The sequence below is a fragment of the Lepidochelys kempii genome, chromosome 24, assembly GCF_965140285.1.
Source record: "Lepidochelys kempii isolate rLepKem1 chromosome 24, rLepKem1.hap1, whole genome shotgun sequence".
Lineage (NCBI taxonomy): Eukaryota > Metazoa > Chordata > Testudines > Cheloniidae > Lepidochelys > Lepidochelys kempii.
Window position 1 is genome coordinate 9,008,496 of NC_136403.1, and position 18,884 is coordinate 9,027,379.

The window sequence follows — 18,884 nt, forward strand, 5'->3', positions numbered from 1 at the left end:
CCATAATACATCTAATAAATAACAATAATTTTAGCCCTCTGATCCAGCAAAGCACTTAAGCCTGTGCTCAACTGTAAGCCCTGATTTCAAATGGGACTGCTCCCATATTTACAATTGAGCATGTGCTCAGGCCCTGGAATGCCTCACAGGGACCACCACCCTTTTCCTTGTTACTGTGTGTGGTCGCTAACATACGTATATTTGAAATGAAGCGTCAAATGTAATGCAAATAGGAAGGTGCCACCTCACCCGTGGGCTGCTGCAGAATAGGCCCCAGGAAGTAGGAGAACAGAAGACGTCTGTATTGCTTTTTAATGTACCAAGCCACCCCTGCAGCACAGGGAGAAGCCAATTCGATTTGAGGATCGACTTTTTAAAAACAAACTTAAACCACCGGGGGAAAAAAGGCCAGAGAATTGCCTGTTAGGAGAGAGCATTGTCCCGTGAGCTCTGGGGGGCAGAGAGCGTCTCCTTTGTTCTGTATCTGTGCAGTGCCCAGCACAATGGGGATCAGCAGCTGGGATGCCTAAGTGCTACCGTAATACACCTAATAAAAGTGATCAGAACATAAGTGGGAGTCAGGACTCCTGAGTTCCATTCCTTGCTGCCAGTCTGTGCCTCAGTTTCCCCACATGAAAGGGGCATGATACTTTCCTCCCTCTGGGAGAAGCTTTAAGATCCTGGGTTGAAAGATGCTAGATGAGCCCGAAGCACTGACTTCCTCCGACACTCTCCACTTTCCCGTGTCCCGCCGAGAGCTGTGTCTCACCCTTGTGCTCATCCCCAGAGACAGAGCAGACCTCGTGCTGGGAACCTTTGGCAGTGGCAACATGACAGCTCCCACTGTGAGTGACCCCAGCAGTGTCTGTGGATACAATGAAGCGGTGATGGGGGTTTCTAGGAATTGTTTGGAAACATCCTTCTTCCCTGGTGATTTATATCCCAAGTCAAAGCCATGAGAAGATGCAGACAGGCCGTTCCTGCCCCCGCTGCCAGCCTCATCCCAAGAGATCGGTCAGCCTTGCTCGGTACCGGGCCCGGTTCCTGGGGGTATCTCACTTGTTGGAGAGGCTGAGAAGTCAGCATGGAGGCAGAGACGGTGGCTCGTCCTCGTCAGAGTCAAACTCCACGTTCTCGTCTTTCACCCACTTGCCGGAAGTGTCCTGGATCCAGCCTGAGCTGAGGGAAGGACAGACAGTCAGAGAGTTACAAACACTAGGACAGGTGGATGCTAACTGAAGAAGACTGAAGGATGGTGTTAAGGAGATGGTTTCTCTGCTGACATGGCACAGGACTCCTAGGTTCTATACCCAGTTCTGTCAGTGCCAGTCTCTCCATCCCACTCCCTGTGCCTCAGTTTCCCTTCACCTGTGAAGCCATCCCTTTGTAAAGCATTTGGAGATGGATGGATGAGGAGCGCTGTGCGGGACTGCATGCATGAGAGCCCAAGAACTAGATGGGCAGAGCCATGGAGGACAGATGGTAGATTATATCCCCGGGCTGGCCCCCAGCAATGGGCTGGAGAGGACTTTGGGGGCTTTTCCCTTTGCTGAGTGTTGAGATGAGCTCCTACCACTCAGCCCCAGGGATCGGACCCCTGCCGATGCACCCTGCTGCTATGCGGGGAACAAGCAGAAGCCAGCTCACCTCCTGAGCAGGAGATAGTGCTCCAGAGCTTGGCGCTTCTCAGGGCTGATGGCTTCAGGCTGGGGAGACAAGGAGGATTTTCCTTTGCTGCTTCTCTTGATCCTCGCAGCAGGTTCCTTCTGCAAATCTAGAATGAGAAGAAAGGGACGCGATGAGGCTGTGAGGCCTTGGAAGGTCGGGATGGAACATCGCTGCCCACCGCCTGGCACCTGTGCAGAGAGCTCATCACCTCTGTGGACGCACTTAGTTCCGAGCCAAATCGGCGGCTCATGGGAGGCTGAGATCAGGGAGCTCATGTGACAGGGGTAATGGCACTTTGTCACTCAGGGTTGTGAGCGGCACTACAGATCACTGTAGAAATGCAATGAGAAATGCACCCCCCAAGGGAAACCAAAGCTTGGGGATTTGCCCCAGCGCAACATAGCAAATAAATGGTGGGGAGAGTAAGAGAACCCAGGAGTGTGGAATTCCAGCCCCACCCCACCGCCCACTCTAACCACTAGACCCTACTCCCCTCCCAGAGCTGGAGATAGAACCCAGGAGTCCTGACTCCCAGCCCTGCCCCACACTCTACCAGGCAAACAACAGCAGTGGAATTTCCTGAGGATTGCAGAAACATATGAGCCACTACAGTGAGACAGGTGAATGGTCGATTTAACTGTCCCCAGGCGCCTCAGTGGAAGGGGCAAGACCCCAGAGCCTGTCAGGCTCATACCTGCTCGAGGGCTGGCATGTCCAGGAAGCCGCATGGAGTGGGGGGCGTCCGCAGCGGCACATTCCTCTTCACCTCTCGCCACGGAGCTTCCCGGCTCTGCCGGCTGCTTCCCAACAGCACTCCCGAAGGCAGTGGGGGCAGCAGGCTCCCTCCCAGAAGAACTAACGCTTGAGCTGCTGCCATCGGACCTAAAACAGACAGCAGGTCCCCTGCGACTAGTGTTGACCAGCTGCCCATTGTGCACAGCCACAGTGACAACCAGGGATGGTATCTTGCTGTCTAGAGCCCCATCCGTCAGAGGACCCCAAAGTGATTTCTGGACAGGGAGTAACCCGCACAACTCCCCACGTAAGGAAAATAAATATTATCCCGGTGTTACAGAAGGGGAAACTGAGGCACGGAGGGGACATGACCAAGTCAGTGGCACAGCTGGACACAGAACCCAGGAGTCCTGATCCCCAGTTCCCTGTTCTAACCACCAGACCCACTCCCCTCCCAGATCTGGGAACAGAACCCAGGAGTTCTGACTTCCAATCCCCCTGCTCTAGCCACCAGGCTTCACTCCCTTTCCAGAGCTGGGAAGAGAACCCACGCATCATCTCTTCTAGTCCTCTGCCCTAACCACCTAAGGCTGGGAACAGAACGCAGGTCCCCTGCTCTGACCATTAGACCACACTCTCTTCTCAAAGCTGCTGCCTTTACATGATACGCGTTCCACTGCTGAAATATAAAGCAGACATGGAAGAGACTTGCAATCCCCCGCTCTGAAATCATTCCCACTACACCCGGAGCCTGGCCTACCAGGAAAACGACCAGCTTAAGGATTCAGGGCCAGATCCCCAGCTGGTGTAAGTCAGCACCATGCCACGGACATCCACAGAGTTATGCTAACTGACACCCACTGGGCGAATGGCCCTTAGAGAGGAACAAAGCAGAAAAGCCTGCTGTGGGCAGATGTCCAGCAGATGGTGGCGCCACCCAGCAGCAAAGACCTTGCCAAGGTTGTGCCAGGCTCTCGTACCAGCCCCCGATGCCATGGCGAACCCTCAACCCGAGCTGGCAGGGAACGGATAGGTATTACCTGTTCCTTCGGCAGCAGCTGTTATAGGGAGAGGCTTTCAGCAAAGCGTTCTGGGCAATCTTCCTGGTCTGAGCCAGCAAGGGTGCAGGGAACGCAAGATCCTAAGGAAAACACAGACAAGCTCAGGACAGCCAGCCGGGTAAAGGTCGTGGGAGGGGTTCCCATAGGGCGCACATGCCAACCTGCGTGCCCGCCTCCTCTGCCCGCAGGAACTCCTGCTGCCACCGCTTCTGCACCTCATTCTCATGTGACCGCTTCTTTCCGTAGAACGTCTGCAGGCCTGGGACACAGAGAGAGACAGACACAGGTAATCCAGGCGCGAGACTCTCGCCAGGCAGTCTGCCACCCAGCCAGGGTTACACTGCCAAAGGGCTGCCTAAGTGGCTGTCAGTTTGGGGTGGCACGGACTGCCCCCTCCTGCTGTGTCTCAGGGGGATGGATGGATGGCTTTGAGCAATCCAAGCACTATAAAGGTCCAAACCTCGCTGGGACATCTCAATCTGTCTTCTACCTACCAGCACCACTGACTGCCCCTGAGCTTTGGGAGTGAAGCTGGACTCTTCCTTCCTCCTGCACCATCCCCACTACCCAGAGTCTGCAGCTCCCTGAGGAACTGAGCCCTTAGGGCTGACTTACTAGCTACGTGTTTCTTGCCGGCCCTATGGACCGTCAGCATGTCAAGTGTGTCAAAGACTGGACGGTGGAAACACACTGTGCAGGCGTATCTGAGAGAGAGAGGAAAAACAGTCACATCAAGCCGGGAGCATCCGCCGTCACGCACACCTATTAGGACAGATGCCTCCCAGCCCTTATCAGTGTTAAGAGACACAGCGCAGTTGGTAACACTGAGCTGGAAGAGACACTAGTTACATCCACTAGAATAAATTACCATGATTCTCAGATTCACCCAGCGCAGTGGGACCTCAACGAACGTAACTGGCTGAGGCTCTCAAAGCACAGGCAGCCAGGTTAAGTGTTACTATTCCCATCTCACCCACGGGGAAACTGAGTGATTTGCCCAATGAGTCAATGACAGAGCTGGGAAGAGAACCCAGGTATCTCGACTCCCTCTCCAATGCTCTGGATGCTGGACCACACACCTTCTGTTTTGTTATCCCCAGTTTGCAGTTGAGGAAACAGGTCAGGACAACGTAAGTGACAACCAAGGAGAGTCAAGAACTGAACCCAAAATTCCTGGCTCTGTGGCCACTGGACCGTGCTCATTCTCTGACAGACATCCAAAAGTCTGAATGCCGAGCCAACCGGTCTGAGTGTGTAATATTAGCCAGAGGCTCTCTGGGGGACGTATGGCTCTTTTACATCTGAAGAGAAATGGGAACTGCAAAGCCAAAATTAAAACTAAAATTAAAAAAAACCCAGATCAGCTTCAATATACAGCCCAGATCCCAGCACCCCGGATTTTGGTGGTGTTTGAAATCCAGATCTGGGTCTAACTTTTACAGATTGTCCCTATTTTTATAATGGGCCTGAGCAAAACATTCCTGAATGCTGGGGCCTTGGAAATCCAGATCTGAATTTAATAACAAATAACAACCCCAAGCTAGCTATTATCTAGTGCTTTTCATGAGTAGAGCTTGATAAAGGAAGAGCAGTATTGTTATCCCCATTTTACAGATCGGAAAACTGAGGCACAGAGTGATGAAGGGATTTGCCCAAGGACACTTAGCAGGCTGTAGCAGATCAGGGAAGAGAACCCAGGTGTCCTGATTCCAACTCCAGTACTCTGTGCATTAGGCCACACTGCCAATTTTGCAGCTTCAGTCCTCAGAATAAATAAATACACTAATTAATGAATTGAACCGATTCAAAGGATCATGTTTCAATGTGGGCTTTAGGCTGAGGTTGGATTTTATTTGACCCGATCCTTATGGCATACGGTCTTCTCAGAACCATATTGCTTGCTGTTGAATGGGTCTAACGCACCTGCCGTTCCTTAGCAACAGCGCCTCGTCCTCTGGGATGTAGTTTGCCAGCAGATCTGCAACTCTTCTTTTCTGAATAAACGAACAGGCCACGTTACTGAGGAATCAATCTCTCTGGTGTAGGCAGCAGAGCAACTGGCATCAGTGTGGCCATAGATCAATAAGAATAACAATCTCTAGCTCTTATCTAGTGCTTTTCATCCGTGGGTCTCAGAGCGCTTTACAAAGGAGGCTGGTAGCATTATCACCATTTTACAGATGGGGAAACTGAGGCATGGAGCAGGGCAGTGACTTGCCCAAGGTAATCCAGCAGGCCAGTGGCAATGCTGTGAATAGAGCCCAGAGCAGCAGGGATCGGGGGTGGGGGGGAAGAGGAGCCAGGGGCCGAGAGGTTTTGGGGTGGTTGGAGAGGGCCAAGAGGTGTTAGGGGCTCACCCTGGGGATGGGAGAGTGGTGGGGGGGAGCATTGGGGTGACTCAGGGGTTGAGAGGGAAGCTTGGGGACTGCTCTGGGGCTGCAGGGCAGTGGGAGGGCTGGAGGGAGCCAGGGGGCGGGGAGTTGAGGGGCTTGCTCTGGGGATGGGGAGAGCTGGGGAGGGGTCACGGGAGCTGGGAGGATTGGGGGGGGTCACTTTGGGGAGGGATTGAGGAGGAGCCAGGGGGGTCCCTCTTGGAATGGGGGGAGCTCGGGGTAGCGGGGAATTGACGGGAGCTGGGGGATCGCTTTGGGGATGTGGGGAGCCAGGGGGATGTGGGGGAACTGAGGAGTCGGGGGGTCACTCTGGGGATGGGGGGCTAGGGAGAGTCGGGCGGGATCGCTCTGGGGCTGTGGGGAGCCGGAGGGATGGGAGGCTCTGGGGGGACTGAGGCGGAGCCGGAGGGATGGGAGGCTCTGGGGGGACTGAGGAGGAGCCGGGGGGGTCACTCTGGGGCTGTGGGGAGCCGGGGGGCTCTGGGGGGACTGAGGAGGAGCCGGGGGGGTCACTCTGGGGCTGTGGGGAGCCGGGGGGCTCTGGGGGGACTGAGGAGGAGCTGGGGGGTCACTCTGGGGCTGTGGGGAGCCGGAGGGATGGGAGGCTCTGGGGAGACTAAGGCGGAGCCGGGGGGGTCACTCTGGGGCTGTGGGGAGCTGGGGGGCTCTGGGGGGACTGAGGAGGAGCCGGGGGGGTCACTCTGGGGCTGTGGGGAGCCGGGGGGCTCTGGGGGGACTGAGGAGGAGCCGGGGGGGTCACTCTGGGGCTGTGGGGAGCCGGAGGGATGGGAGGCTCTGGGGGGACTGAGGCGGAGCCGGAGGGATGGGAGGCTCTGGGGGGACTGAGGAGGAGCCGGGGGGGTCACTCTGGGGCTGTGGGGAGCCGGAGGGATGGGAGGCTCTGGGGGGACTGAGGAGGAGCCGGGGGGGGTCACTCTGGGGCTGTGGGGAGCCGGAGGGATGGGAGGCTCTGGGGGGACTGAGGCGGAGCCGGGGGGGTCACTCTGGGGCTGCGGGGAGCCGGGGCGGGGTCGCTCTGGGCACCTGACGCGCCCCGGCCCAGGACAGCTCTGCGGAGCCGGGGTGTCCGACCCCGCTGCCCAGCCCGACCCGGCCGCTCACCTGCAGCACATTCAGCTGGCCCGAGTCATCCCCCTCCCGCTTGAAGGACATGGCGGCGCTCCGCGACCCCCGGCCGCGGTAACCATGGGAACTGCGGCCACCCAGCACTTCCGGTTTGGTTCACTTCCCGGCCTACCCTTCCCAGCATGCCTCTTGGCGCTCCGCGCGGATAGGTCCCTTGGGCTAAACCTCCCATGAAGCATTGAGAGGGGCCGAGGAGGCGGGGCATGCTGGGAAATGTAGTCCCGGACCCTGGCCCCTCTCCCCTTCGGCGTGGCTTGTGGTTGGGCTGGGGGGAATGTTCCCCATTGTGCCACCTCTTTGGCCCCACGCGGTTATGGGGTGGGAGGAGCTGCCAGGGATCCTGGGGGGGCAGGCAACGAACCAGGGAGAGACCACATGTCCCAGAGGTCTTTGCGTGGGGTGGGAGGGGGACGGGGCTGGCCCCGCCCCGCCCCGCCCCGCTCAGCTGTTGGGGACCCGCTGAGCGACAGGGGAGGCTGCGGGCCCTGGCTGCTCTGCAGGGGAGGGGCCGCTGGGGGGTGGCTGGGTCCGGGGGAGCGGCTGGGGTGCGGGGGGGGGGTTGCCCCTTCCCCCGAATAAAGAAGGAGCTGGGGAGGGGACAGAGAAGATTGAGGAGGACCCCCCCCATCCCTCTCTGGTGTAAGGGGTGGGCAGGAAATTGGGGGACCTCCCTTCCATCCCCTCCCCCACCTGTTCAGCGTGGGTGCGGAAATTGCCCCCCCCGCCTGTGCCCTGGAGTAAAGGCTGAGGGGCGAACAAGCAGGAAAGCAGAGAGCGTTGTGGGGGGGGGCTCAGAGTGGGGGAGCCCTGGCCTGGCTGTTTACTCTGCTCGAGGGGGGTCCTGCCATGAGCACCCCTCAGGAAAGCCCCCCCAGAGCCCGGGCACCTCTGCTGCCCGCACTGGTGCCCCACTGACTGGGGGGGGGGATGGCCTCCCCCTCCAGGCAGGGGTCCCCTGGAGGGGCTCGGCTGCTCTGCGGCAGCAAGACCCGGTCCTACGGCAGCCTTGTCCAGTCCATGTGCTCCCCGGTGAGGGAGAGGAGGGTGGAACATCGCCTGGAGCCGGGGGACACCTTGCAGGGGCTGGCGCTCAAGTATGGGGTTACGGTAGGTCAGCGCGGCAGCTTTTTATTGCAATCAGGGGGGTGCAGGTGACCTGGCAGGAGGGCCCCAGTGAGGTCCCCCGGTTAGAGTGGGGGACAGAGTGCCGGACTCCTGGCTTCTCTTCCTTGCTCTGGGAGGGGACTGGGGTCTTGTGGATGGAGCAGGGAACTGGAAGCCAGGTCTCCTGGGTTCAGGGTGGATTTAATTTACATCAAATTGACTTAAATCATTATTTAAATCACTAATCAGGAAGACTTGATTTAATAATGGATTTCTGCATAAAAGTGCGTTCTTGTTCGTTGTTATAACCTTAATACACAACTTCACAACTCAGATAGATGTAGGTTTCATTTTTAGAAGGTATACACCATACATTTTTAAAGTGATTTATTTTGAAAACTTTTCAGATTAGTTTTACAGCTATATCAGAAAATGAATGTTTGGTTATTTCATTTACCAAAGGTAATTGAAGCAGATATTTATGAAGTCATTGGGAGGTGAACTATCTCCAATTCAAGAGATTATTCATTAATATTTGGAGAATTTTCTTGCCATGCTGTATTAGGAGGAGAACTTCACCAGACAGACATTTAAATTGTTTTATTTAACTAAAACAACAACATTAAGTATTCTGGATTTTTTTCTTCAACAGCAAACATATAATATTTTACCAAAACAAGCATATGAATTTTTGAATTTAGTTAAACATTCAAGTTTTTTAAAATCAGGTTTGTTTTGGTTAAAAATTGTTTTTAGCTAAAATAAATAAATGAATGTTAAACCCCCACCCCATCAAAAAAAAAAATCGACCATGTCAGCCAGGTCAACATGAGAAACTTAAAAAATTGGTTTCTGCAGATAACTCAGTTGTCTTCACCTTCATTTTCCTGTTTGTTCATAATCTGGAAAAGAAAAACAGGCTTTCCTGCTTTTTCAGGTACCAAACAATTTCTCAATTTGGAATAAGAAAAGGAGTACTTGTGGCACCTTAGAGACTAACCAATTTATTTGAGCATGAGCTTTCGTGAGCTACAGCTCACTTCATCACTACAGCTCACGAAAGCTTATGCTCAAATAAATTGGTTAGTCTCTAAGGTGCCACAAGTACTCTTTTCAATTTGGAATGAATTAGTCCAAAGGAAGAAAATATTTTTTCTACACCGGCAGAAGAAGCTACTGCTGTTAAAAGTGAGATTATCACTTCAGCAGTCTCTGAATCCAAGTGCTTAAGTGACTTCCACCAGTTCACTGGTGTGACTTTCTTTAAAACATCATCAGCAAACATATTTCTTGAATGGTTCTTATTCCCAAACTGGGTCTCTTTTATGGGTAAATTGTTTAGGTTAATCTTTCTATCTATACAAAATTGGGTTCCTAATCCATGAACTATTAGAACTCATTACAAAACTTTTCTTGAACATTACTTGAATATATATTCTCATATTATAGAATTAGAATTTATAATCCCTAATCCATGATGAGATATCTGAGCTATAATGTGTCTTAATTAAAACTATCTTTAGATAGGTTTTTTCCTCAAAAGGAATTTTAATACAAAAAAATCATTGATTTTTATCCACCCTGCCTGGGTTCTACTCCCCACTCTGGGCCTCAGTTTCTCTATTACAAAAACCAAGTTATTGCTATTGACCTATCTTTGGTAAAGCGCTAGCTATCTGATTTCAAATTGCCACAGCACTGGTGAATGCTCCTCAAGCTGCCAGCTCTCCATTTCCAGGCCCTCCTGAGGACGCTCTTAAGGGATCCCCTCAAGAAATGTGCGAAACAAGCAATTATATCTGTAGAGTGAATCCTTCCCCTGGGTTTCCTAATGCGTCCTGACTTTCATTCTTCCCCTTGTAGGCCCTGATTCTGCAGCTTGGCTCCAGATTGATTTCCCCCCCCCACCCCATTTTGTACAGTGCTTGGTGTGTCTTGGAAAAGGAGCTCTGCCGAATCATTTAGCGTTACCCCTTTTCAGTTTTGTTTGCCGAGTGTCTGGGGTGAAGCAGGGAGGGTCCTGTCATGAGCACCCCTAAGAAAAGGGGCACTGGGAGGAGTCACCTCTCCAGAGTCCAGGCACCTCTGATCCCCCTACAGTGAGGACTCCTGGCTCTTGTTTGAGGCTACTCCAAAACACATAATGAACCCTAATAATTGATACTGCTCCAGAGCAGTGCCAGGGGACTGGCTGCGAGATCAGAGACCGAGTCCCCACCCCTAGGACTCTACAATCCAGCACCCTGATTGTGGAACTCTGAGCGGGCACCCCTCTGGAGTCCCTGGGGTGTGGCGGTAAGGGGGGGTGCACGCGGGGCTGAATGTCTGGAGTCTCATGCAGGATCAGGGCTCCGACCCTGCACTCGCTGTCTCCTCTTGATCCCCTGTGCGTGCGGCTGCCTCCTTGTGAGGCTGATGTGACCCTGGTAATGTGTGCATACACACACACACACACACACACGCTCTCACATCTTTCTCATTTCCTGTTTTTGCAGCTTTCTGTTCCTTTGGCCTCATGTGGCTCTCGGGGAGGGAGGCGGGGGGCAGAGATCAGTTTCTGCTGCAGAAAAAGCTTGCCCCGTATCACCTCCAGCCTGCCCGGGGCCTGCATTTGTGATCAGGCAGCAGATGGCTGTTGAGTGACTCTGGGAGTGTAGCAGTTTGAATCTTGACAGGCCCTGCAGCCTGACAGCACCAGTTCAGTCTTCCCCATGACACATGCATGCTGCCCCCTGCTGGTGTGCTCCTGCCCTGCAGCTGGAGGGGCTGGGAAAGCGGGGAGCTGTCTCTGGGGCTGCCAGCCAGGGGGGCCAGCTGTGTTTGTGTGACAGATGCTGAGAACCTGCCAGCTCATTTTGCAGGAGCCCAACAAGCCACCAGTCAGGCGGAAGGGAGGGTCTTTCGGTCTCTGGGCTGGAGTCGCGGCACGTGCCATGGTGGTGGACTCCCAGCCTGTCTCCCTCATCCACCCCTGGCTGAGCGTAGGAGGCAAGTGTGCTAGGGGGTCCTCCCTGCCTAACAATGGCACGCCTCTCTTCTAGCCACTGGGACAGCACAGTACTTGCCTGGCTGCATTGAACACCATCCTCCAGGGGCTTGGTCAGTTTCCCTCCCCCTCCTATCGTGGCATTCAGGTTCCAGCAACCCCCTAACCCGTCTCCCTGCCAGCATGAGCCCGGCACCCGCAGCCCAGATCACATCATGCGCATGCCTGCCCTCATTGCTCTGTTTGCTTACTGGTGCCCTCCACCCCATTTCGGTGGTGCCATGATATTAGGTGTCCAGCCTGCAAAGGAGCTTTAGGGAACAAGCCCTGGATCAGAGGCTGTTGTTCTCCTGGTGTATAGAGAAGGGGGTTGGTGACGTGTGTCCCAGGCCTGGAGGGGTCACAGGTGCTTATGGTCTCTTCCCAGATGGAGCAGATTAAGCGGGCGAACCGGCTGTACACCAGTGACTCCATCTTCCTCAAGACGACACTGCACATCCCCATCCTGGTGGAGCCCAAGCAGATGGCGAACGGCTTAAACCTGGAGGAAGAGGAGGCGGAGGAAAAAGCCAGGCGGCCTGCCACAGGGGAGGAGAAGCCGGTGCTAAAAAATGGCCCTGTGACCAGCACAGGTGCCACCCCCTGCCACGACCTCTCGGCCGCGGATTTCTTAAGGAAGCTCGACTTGGAGATCAGCCTGTCCAAGAAGGCTGCAGTGAAGAAGCTGCGGGAGGGGGAGATCGCGTAAGTGCCACCTTGAGGTTACTGTCGCGCCAAGCCACTAATGCAGTGCCCGGGCTGTATGGGTAGAGGATCAATCCCCAGACCTGCTCGTAGGCCCCTGCCAGCTGCGCTAAAGGAGAATCTCCCCTGGCTGCCCTTGGGTTAGCGCTTATATCCTCTGTGGGGCTGCTACAGGGCGAAGTGACCCCACAAGTGCCAGCTTCCTCCTGCAGGGGACGCAGTGATGCCTGAGTACCCCCCGCTCAGGTTTTACGTGCCCCTTGGCGGGGAGGGAGAAATTAAAGCCCCAGTGAATCAGGCGCCATGCTTGTCAAAGTAAAAGAGCCCAGCGCCGAAGCCTGTGAGATCCTCCATGTCCTGCCCCATAGTTTGCTCCTCCCCAGCCCCCCAAGAAACCCACCTACCCAGGGGTCCCCAAGCCTGAGGGGCGGTGCCCTGGCAGGGGCTGTAGCGAATGGAGGTCGGAGAGTGAGGGGTCGTTCCTTGCTGATGGCGGGGAGGTGACGTAGCCTTAAGCTTTGCCCGCCCCCCCCCCCGGTGCCATTGGCGACTACGTGCCATGCTCATGGCAGCTAGGATGGGGGAGTAGAGACGTGCACGGTGGGGAGTTCTCTGAAGGCGACAAACAGCAACCCAGGCACACACAGACATGTTTGCTTTGATGCTGTTTGTTCCCAGGGCCCCTCCCTCCCCCAACTTCATCTCCCACTGGCGCTGTGCGGGCAAGAGATAAGAGCCAGGAACTCGTGTCCTGCCGGGCATGTGCCGCTCGCTGCAGGGCGTCGGGGTGGGAAGGAATTCATGGGGGGCACTGGGATGTTTCCTGGGTTACTCCAGGGAAACGGCCGTCGGTCGCTGCTGGAGGAGGGGGAGATGCTGGGTTGGATGGGGCCTGGGTCTGATCCAGGCTGTCAGCACCTACCTCCCTGTGGGTCGTGGGGCAGACCTCCCTGTGCTGCTGGAAACGGGGATTGACAGAAGCCGCTCAGTTATTTTCCTCCCTTCTGTGCAGTGCTGCAGGGGGGTTAAACAGCCAGTGCATTAGCTCAGGGCACAGCCAGAGGAGCCCGCGGCCACCGTCTCCCCTCAGTCGGCTGCTGTAGAGGGAATGCCCTTCTCCTGGCCTGGGAGTCTGGCACAGCTGGGCCTCTGAGGACTGTGTTAGGGGAGCTGGCTGGGCTAAGGAGCCGGCCGCTGCTTGCCATTGACTAGCCTCTGTGACCACTAGAGGGCGCCGTTGCCTGCGTTGAAGATCTCTGCAGTTCCTATCCCAGGCCTGGCCCCCCAGCTCAGGCAGTGCCCCTCAATCCTGACCTGCAGCCCCCTCCTACCCCAGCCCTGGGCCCCAACCCTCCAGCTTGGGCATTGCCCCTCAATCCTGACCTGCAGCCCCCTCCTACCCCAGCCCTGGGCCCCAACCCTCCAGCTTGGGCATTGCCCCTCAATCCTGACCTGCAGCCCCCTCCTACCCCAGCCCTGGGCCCCAACCCTCCAGCTTGGGCATTGCCCCTCAATCCTGACCCGCAGCCCCCTCCTACCCCAGCCCTGCGCTCATCCCCCAACCCCAGTTGTGCCAGTGTCCCTCAATCCCAGCCCCAGAAGTCCCAGCCCATGGCATCCTCCCCACAGCTCTGCTGATTCACTCCAGCCCTAGGTTACTTTGTAGCTTTGAACAAAGATCCCACAGGGATTATACAGGCCTCCCTACACCCTCCCCATCTGTACTCTGTCATCTCTGGTCCGTTGCACCCCTAGGTACCCCACTCCCCGCGCTGGCCCAGTGTGTCTAAAGGGGGCTCTTCCCTGGATCCTTCCCAGCCCCAGCACAGGGTGGTGTGTCAGTTCAGCCCCCCCCCCCCGAGGAGGGCATGGCTGGGGGGATCCCTGAGCAGGGCCCGTCTGCGGTGGTCATTCCCCGTCCAAGATCTAACTCCCTTCTCTCTCCCCGCAGAATCGCCAGGGCTGAGCCAGGAGCCAGCAGGACCTGCTCCTATCAGAGCGAGCCCTCGCCTCACGCTCAGCAGCGCTCCCTGCTGGGCCCCGTGCCGCTCACCAAAACCACCCGGGCTGCCACGCTGCGGGACCAGGAGGATGAGATCTTCAAGCTCTGATGGGCGGAGCCTTCTTTTCCTCATGGACTCGCCTCTCCCGTCCTAGCTGGCGCGTCCAGCCACGGGGAGAAGTGGGAGCGGCGCAGGGTTTGTGACGGCCCTGCCAGGGCTACGGCCCTGATCCTGGCAAGAGCCTGCATGAGCCCTCCCGCTGCCCCCGCCTTTGCGCCAATCTGCAGAGGGATGGGCTGGCTGCAGAGGGATCGGTGTATGGGGGACGTTCTCTGGCGGGGGGGGGCATGCACTGAGGTGTGTTATGGGGGTGACTGGCAGAGCACCCCCTTGGGGCGGAGGTGTCTTGGCGGCACGCTCTAATGTCCGGCTTTTTCTGCACTGCTCTGCTCCTTGCTGGCCTTTCCCACTGCCGGGCTCTCAGTCCTGGCTAGAGCAGCCAGAGCTCCCCATCCCAGCATGCCAGCCTCTCCCTGTCCCGTCCTGTCAGGTCACCTGCAACCCCCTTGGGTCTCCTTGGCTCCCCCGCTCAGACTTTAGGGAAAGGCCTCGGGATCAGGTCCTCCGCCCTGCCCCACCCCCCATCATCTACTGATGCCCCTCAAACCCGACCTGCAGCCCTCCCTGCTCTTCCTGTTGTGGGACCTTGGCCTTAAATGAAACAGGTACCTTCACAAGCCTGACGTCCTGTGGGATGGCAGGACTCCCTGGCAGCTGATCCCGTAGGATGCCTGGCAGGCAAGAGTCAGCATCACCGCCAGCGAGCCCACAAGGGGTCGGGCTGATAATGCTCAACTCCCTCATGGGAAGGGCTCAGTATCTGCTGTGTTGAAACCCAGCCCCTTGGGCCTGAGCCGAAATCCGCCCAAGTCTTTCCATTGGGACCTGGCTTGGGGGCCAAGGGGGCGAATTCCATATGCTGCTTGGCTTCCTCACCCCGAAAGCGATGGGTACAACCCCTCCCACCCCCACTCCCCATGGATCTGTCCCCTGAGTCTGCCAGAGCTACTCAATGACCTCTCACTGCTTAGGATTCCTCTTAGCCCAGCTCTGGGGGAGGGAGCTGGCATCTGGCCCTAAGCCCAGCAGTGCCAGTCCAGCTGTGGGGGAGGGAGCCGCGGTCTGTCCCTCCTTGTGTGCCATTAATCCAAGGGCTGACCAATCCTTTCCGCCCATCTGGCCCCACTGGGGCTGTATGGGGCCCCTGAGAGACTAGTGCTGCTGATCGCCTGTTAATTTGTCTCTTTGTTACTGGGTGTGAGAGGGAAAACACTCAGATTGACTCTCAGCTCCCAAGCTGGTGTTTCAGGTGGAGGGTAGGGCAGGGACAGCTAGTGGCTTGTAACTGGCGTTTGTGGGCCAGGGGTGAATGGAGGACTCCCAGAACAGCCCCTCTTTGGAAGGCGTTAGCTGCTTGAGCTGAGCCAGTAGCCCCAGACTCTGTGTGGGGCAGGTAAGCTGGATTCCGATTTCCCTGCTCGTCTGTTTAATTCAGCCGTACTGATTTGGAACTCTTCGCTGTCCAGTACGGCCCAGCTCTGGAGAGGGAATCGGAGTTAAAAATAAAACCCTCCCTTGGGTTCCTCTTTAAAGCCGTCTCACAGCTGAGAGGCCCAGATCCTCTTTAAATAACTCTGCCAGGTACTTTTCAGGCTCAAGATTGAGATCGGCCGGCTGCTAAGGGACCTGCAAATAAAAGTGTTCCATCCTGATTGCTCTTTGAACAAAACACGCAACATGACTCCGTGGTAAATCATTTCTGTTCCTCCCCTTTATTTCCCTGGTGAGGCACAAAGCAGGGTTGGGTCGGCCTTTGTACAGCAGTGGCAGTCAGCGGGGAGTGCTCCAAAAATGGGTCAGATCCTGTTCCCATAGAAGTCGCTAGATGTTTTGCCTTCCGTTGCAGTGTGCGGCCCGTATTGGCGGATATGTCGTTTGTCTTAGGCTCTCGATTGCAATGCGTACGGCCCACATGACACCTGTGTTACAGGGAAAGCTGTGTAGCCCAGGGCAGGGGCTGCGGCAGAGCTGTCTAGGGGCAGCCCAGGGCTGGGAGAGCAGCGGAGTGGTGGGCTCTGCGTTGGGATTGAGGAGCTGCAGCAGAGTCTGAGCAGGGCTCAAGGCTGGGATAGTGGGTGCTGGGGTACGGCAGAGCAATGGGGGGCAGAGCCGGTGCAGGGTAAGGGGGGCTCCTGGGTCAGGGGTGGGGTGTGTCAGGGGCCTGCTGATGCAGTGAGGGTGGGAGATTGATCTGTTGGGCTTGCAGTGATGGGAAAGCAGGACCAGCGCCTCCCCCTGGCTGAATCCTGAGCGGCTCTGGGCCTGTCCCTGTGGCGGCTGCCTCTGCCCTGCCCGCTGTGCCAGTGTGTCCCATTGCTGCGCCGTTTGCCTTCGCTGCAGTGACCTGCCCGCGATGCCCCAGGCTGGCCTTGCCTGCAGTCAGCCTCTCCCTTGGAACTGTCCGAGTCCCGCGGGCAGTGGTGCCAGCAGAGCTGCTCTCCGTCCCTGGCCTCTGCCCAGTGCACCTGGCTTCTGCTAACCGGTGACATTGCATCCCTGCGTGCGACAGGGAACTGCGGATTCCTCTGTCTACTTCCTCCTTGCCTAGGTGGAGTGGTGGTTGGATGCCCAGGCCGGGTCTGGCCTGAGAGCCCAGGCGATCTCCGTGTCCCTTTGGTGCGTGGGCAAACAGCCTGTTCTGAAGAGCCCCCCCACTTTTGTGCCATGGACACCTGTATGCTGCCAACCTGGCTGTGACCCGTCAAACTCATTTCACACAGGCCGCGGTACAGTAACAGCTTTTAATTGTGAAGCTTATAGGGCCCTAGGCTCTTCAATGGCTGCAAGGAGCCGCCTTGAGAAAACCGGCACCTTTAGCAGCTCCCCACAAAGCACTGGGTTCAGGGCTGAGGTGGCTGGAAGAGTGCCCCCTACTGACTCACCAGTGCAAGCTGCGGGAGCGCCTGGGAGCTCCTCTTCCAAATGCTGACCAGGTTGGGGCAGTTCCCACATTCCTCCTCTGATTAATTACCTGCCTGGCTGTAGTGGGACCAGCACAGATGCTCATCTGCAGGGAAGGTTTTACTTTTGGGGTCTAATATCTTCCGTAGAAGGCAGCTCCTGGAATGTGGAGAAGCCAGCAGCTCCCCTAGCTCTGGATTTACCACGCCCTTGTGGGTCGGGCAGCGGTGGGAATCGAACCTGTGACCCCTCCATCTGCAAATGCACCAGCCAAATTAAAACTGACAGCCAGGGGTTTCTGTAGTGAGGGTTTGGACTGTTTTAATTTCCGGGGGCCAGAAAGCACTGGGCGTGTGTCCCCCCAGATCCAGGTTTCTTAAGGGGTGGGCTGTGAGGGCTAAATGGGATGGGCACAAGGCAGTGTAGCACAGGGCAGGGGTGCATTCTAGTCCCTGCAAGGCAGGGACCCAGTTCCACTCTGCTTGTGTCCCCCTTCGTCCCACAGGGACCCGGATCCTATCGCTCGTTGATCTCTTTTCTCTTACCCACGCAGTGCGGGAGCCGGTGTTGCCCAGGGGCAGGTTTCAGCAGACTCCCCCGTGCTCCACCATCCAGGGAGAGCCTCCCCGTGCCTCAGGTTGCAGTCCCCTTTGCCCCGGCTACCCGGAGGAGCGGCCGGAGCTGTGCTCTGGATCGCAGTGGGAGCAGCCGCGCTGAGTCAGTCCACCAGCGCTGCTTAAAAGTGGTCGGGCCCTGGGCGCCCCCCCCCACGCCCCCTCCCAGCTCTGTGGCCTGTGGAACTTTGAGCAAGCGCAAAAACTTTGCAGAAGGGGGGGCATTTGTTCCCCGCAACCCCCACTAATTGATGCCACCTGGGCACTAATCAGCCTCTTACCCCAACCACGAGGGGGAGACAGAGCCATATGCTGGGTTAGCGCCAGGCCAGCATCTGAGTGCTGGAGAGGGGTTGGGGGGGAACCCCTGGGGTGCGTGGAGATGAGGCCAGGCTAGCAGAGCGGGGAGGCAGGCAACCGCTGGCCTCGTGCCCCCGTTGGCTGAAAGCACCTGTCTCCCAAGGTGGCTCATGCCTCGTGTTCACAAGCACGGTGAGGGGCTGTTTTCCCAGGGAGCTCCTGCTTTGGTCTCCCCGGCCTCCCCCTTCCTTCGCCGAGTGCTGTTTGACATCGCAGGCCTGGGATGTGCCCAGTCCAGCTGTGTTCTCAGTGAGCTGGCAGCAAACCGGGCAGGGGATGGTGGCTCTGAGGGCTGCATGCCCACCCTTTAACTATGCCCATGCCAGCCAAGGTAGCCTTGTCTGCTGATCTGTTCCCCCCGCGCCCGCTCCGAGGAAGCTGCTGGTATCTTTGCTTGACCTCGGCAGCCCCTGGGTTCGCGCAGGCCCCAGCTGTGGAGGGAGCCCGGCTGCTACGGGGCCTTCTGGAGTCATGAGTTGTCTGGGAGGAAATCGCCTGACCTTCCAGCCCCCGTAGGCTGCCATGCCTTTGGCCATAAACTGTGAGTCAAGGGATCACGGTGCTGGCGGGGCTGGGACAGGAGGACAGAGTGGCCAGGGAAGGCATGGGGGGGACCCTCCCATTTGCTTGCGGGACCTTTGACTGACATGGAGTTTGTGACCTGCATGGGGTCCCCCCATTTCTCACCCTGCTCGTGGCCTCACCCATGTCTTTGGCTGCGTCAGCGGCTGGGCTCGGGGAGGGAAAGTCCTAAACTCTGCATTGCTGAAGCTAAGCTCCTAAACTTGAGCTCGATGGTGGGGCAGAGCTCCACTGAGTGCAGCCCTGGGGACTAGACCTGACTGCTGGGGAACCATGCGGCAAGGACAGGGGCTGACGCTGGTGGCTGGTCCCTTCCCCTGGGCGTTGCGTTTCTGTGCAATTGACGTATAAGCTCAGAATCTGCCACCCCCGCCCCCTCCGTTTTGCTGGCTCGGTGGAGCCTCGACTGATCCCTTCAGCCTTGGGCAACCCTGCAGCGGGGAGTGTTTCTGGGGGGACTTGATCTA

At 57.0% G+C, this 18,884-nt stretch overlaps 2 protein-coding genes across 3 annotated transcripts; one reads left to right on the plus strand and one right to left on the minus strand.

Moving 5' to 3' along the window:
- Positions 1-294: 294 nt before the first annotated feature.
- Positions 295-7,126, minus strand: SCNM1 (sodium channel modifier 1). Of its 2 annotated transcripts, none has more exons than XM_073323060.2 (8): positions 6,980-7,126; positions 5,388-5,458; positions 4,080-4,168; positions 3,626-3,723; positions 3,444-3,544; positions 2,363-2,550; positions 1,648-1,774; positions 295-1,174 (listed from the first exon to the last, which is right to left on the minus strand). In XM_073323060.2, exons 1-8 carry the CDS (start codon positions 7,028-7,030, stop codon positions 1,120-1,122), a joined length of 780 nt encoding a protein of 259 aa, XP_073179161.1. In that variant the 5' UTR covers positions 7,031-7,126; the 3' UTR covers positions 295-1,119. The 2 variants fall into 2 exon arrangements, with proteins under 2 accessions (XP_073179161.1, XP_073179160.1); XM_073323059.1 differs by having other exon boundaries at positions 295-1,179; positions 6,980-7,125.
- Positions 7,127-7,519: 393 nt separating this feature from the next.
- LYSMD1 (LysM domain containing 1) lies at positions 7,520-15,636 on the plus strand. The gene is made up of 3 exons (XM_073323061.2): positions 7,520-8,110; positions 11,521-11,837; positions 13,789-15,636. The coding sequence occupies exons 1-3, from the start codon at positions 7,931-7,933 to the stop codon at positions 13,946-13,948; spliced, it is 657 nt and encodes a 218-aa protein (XP_073179162.1). The 5' UTR covers positions 7,520-7,930; the 3' UTR covers positions 13,949-15,636.
- The last annotated feature ends 3,248 nt before the right edge of the window (positions 15,637-18,884 follow it).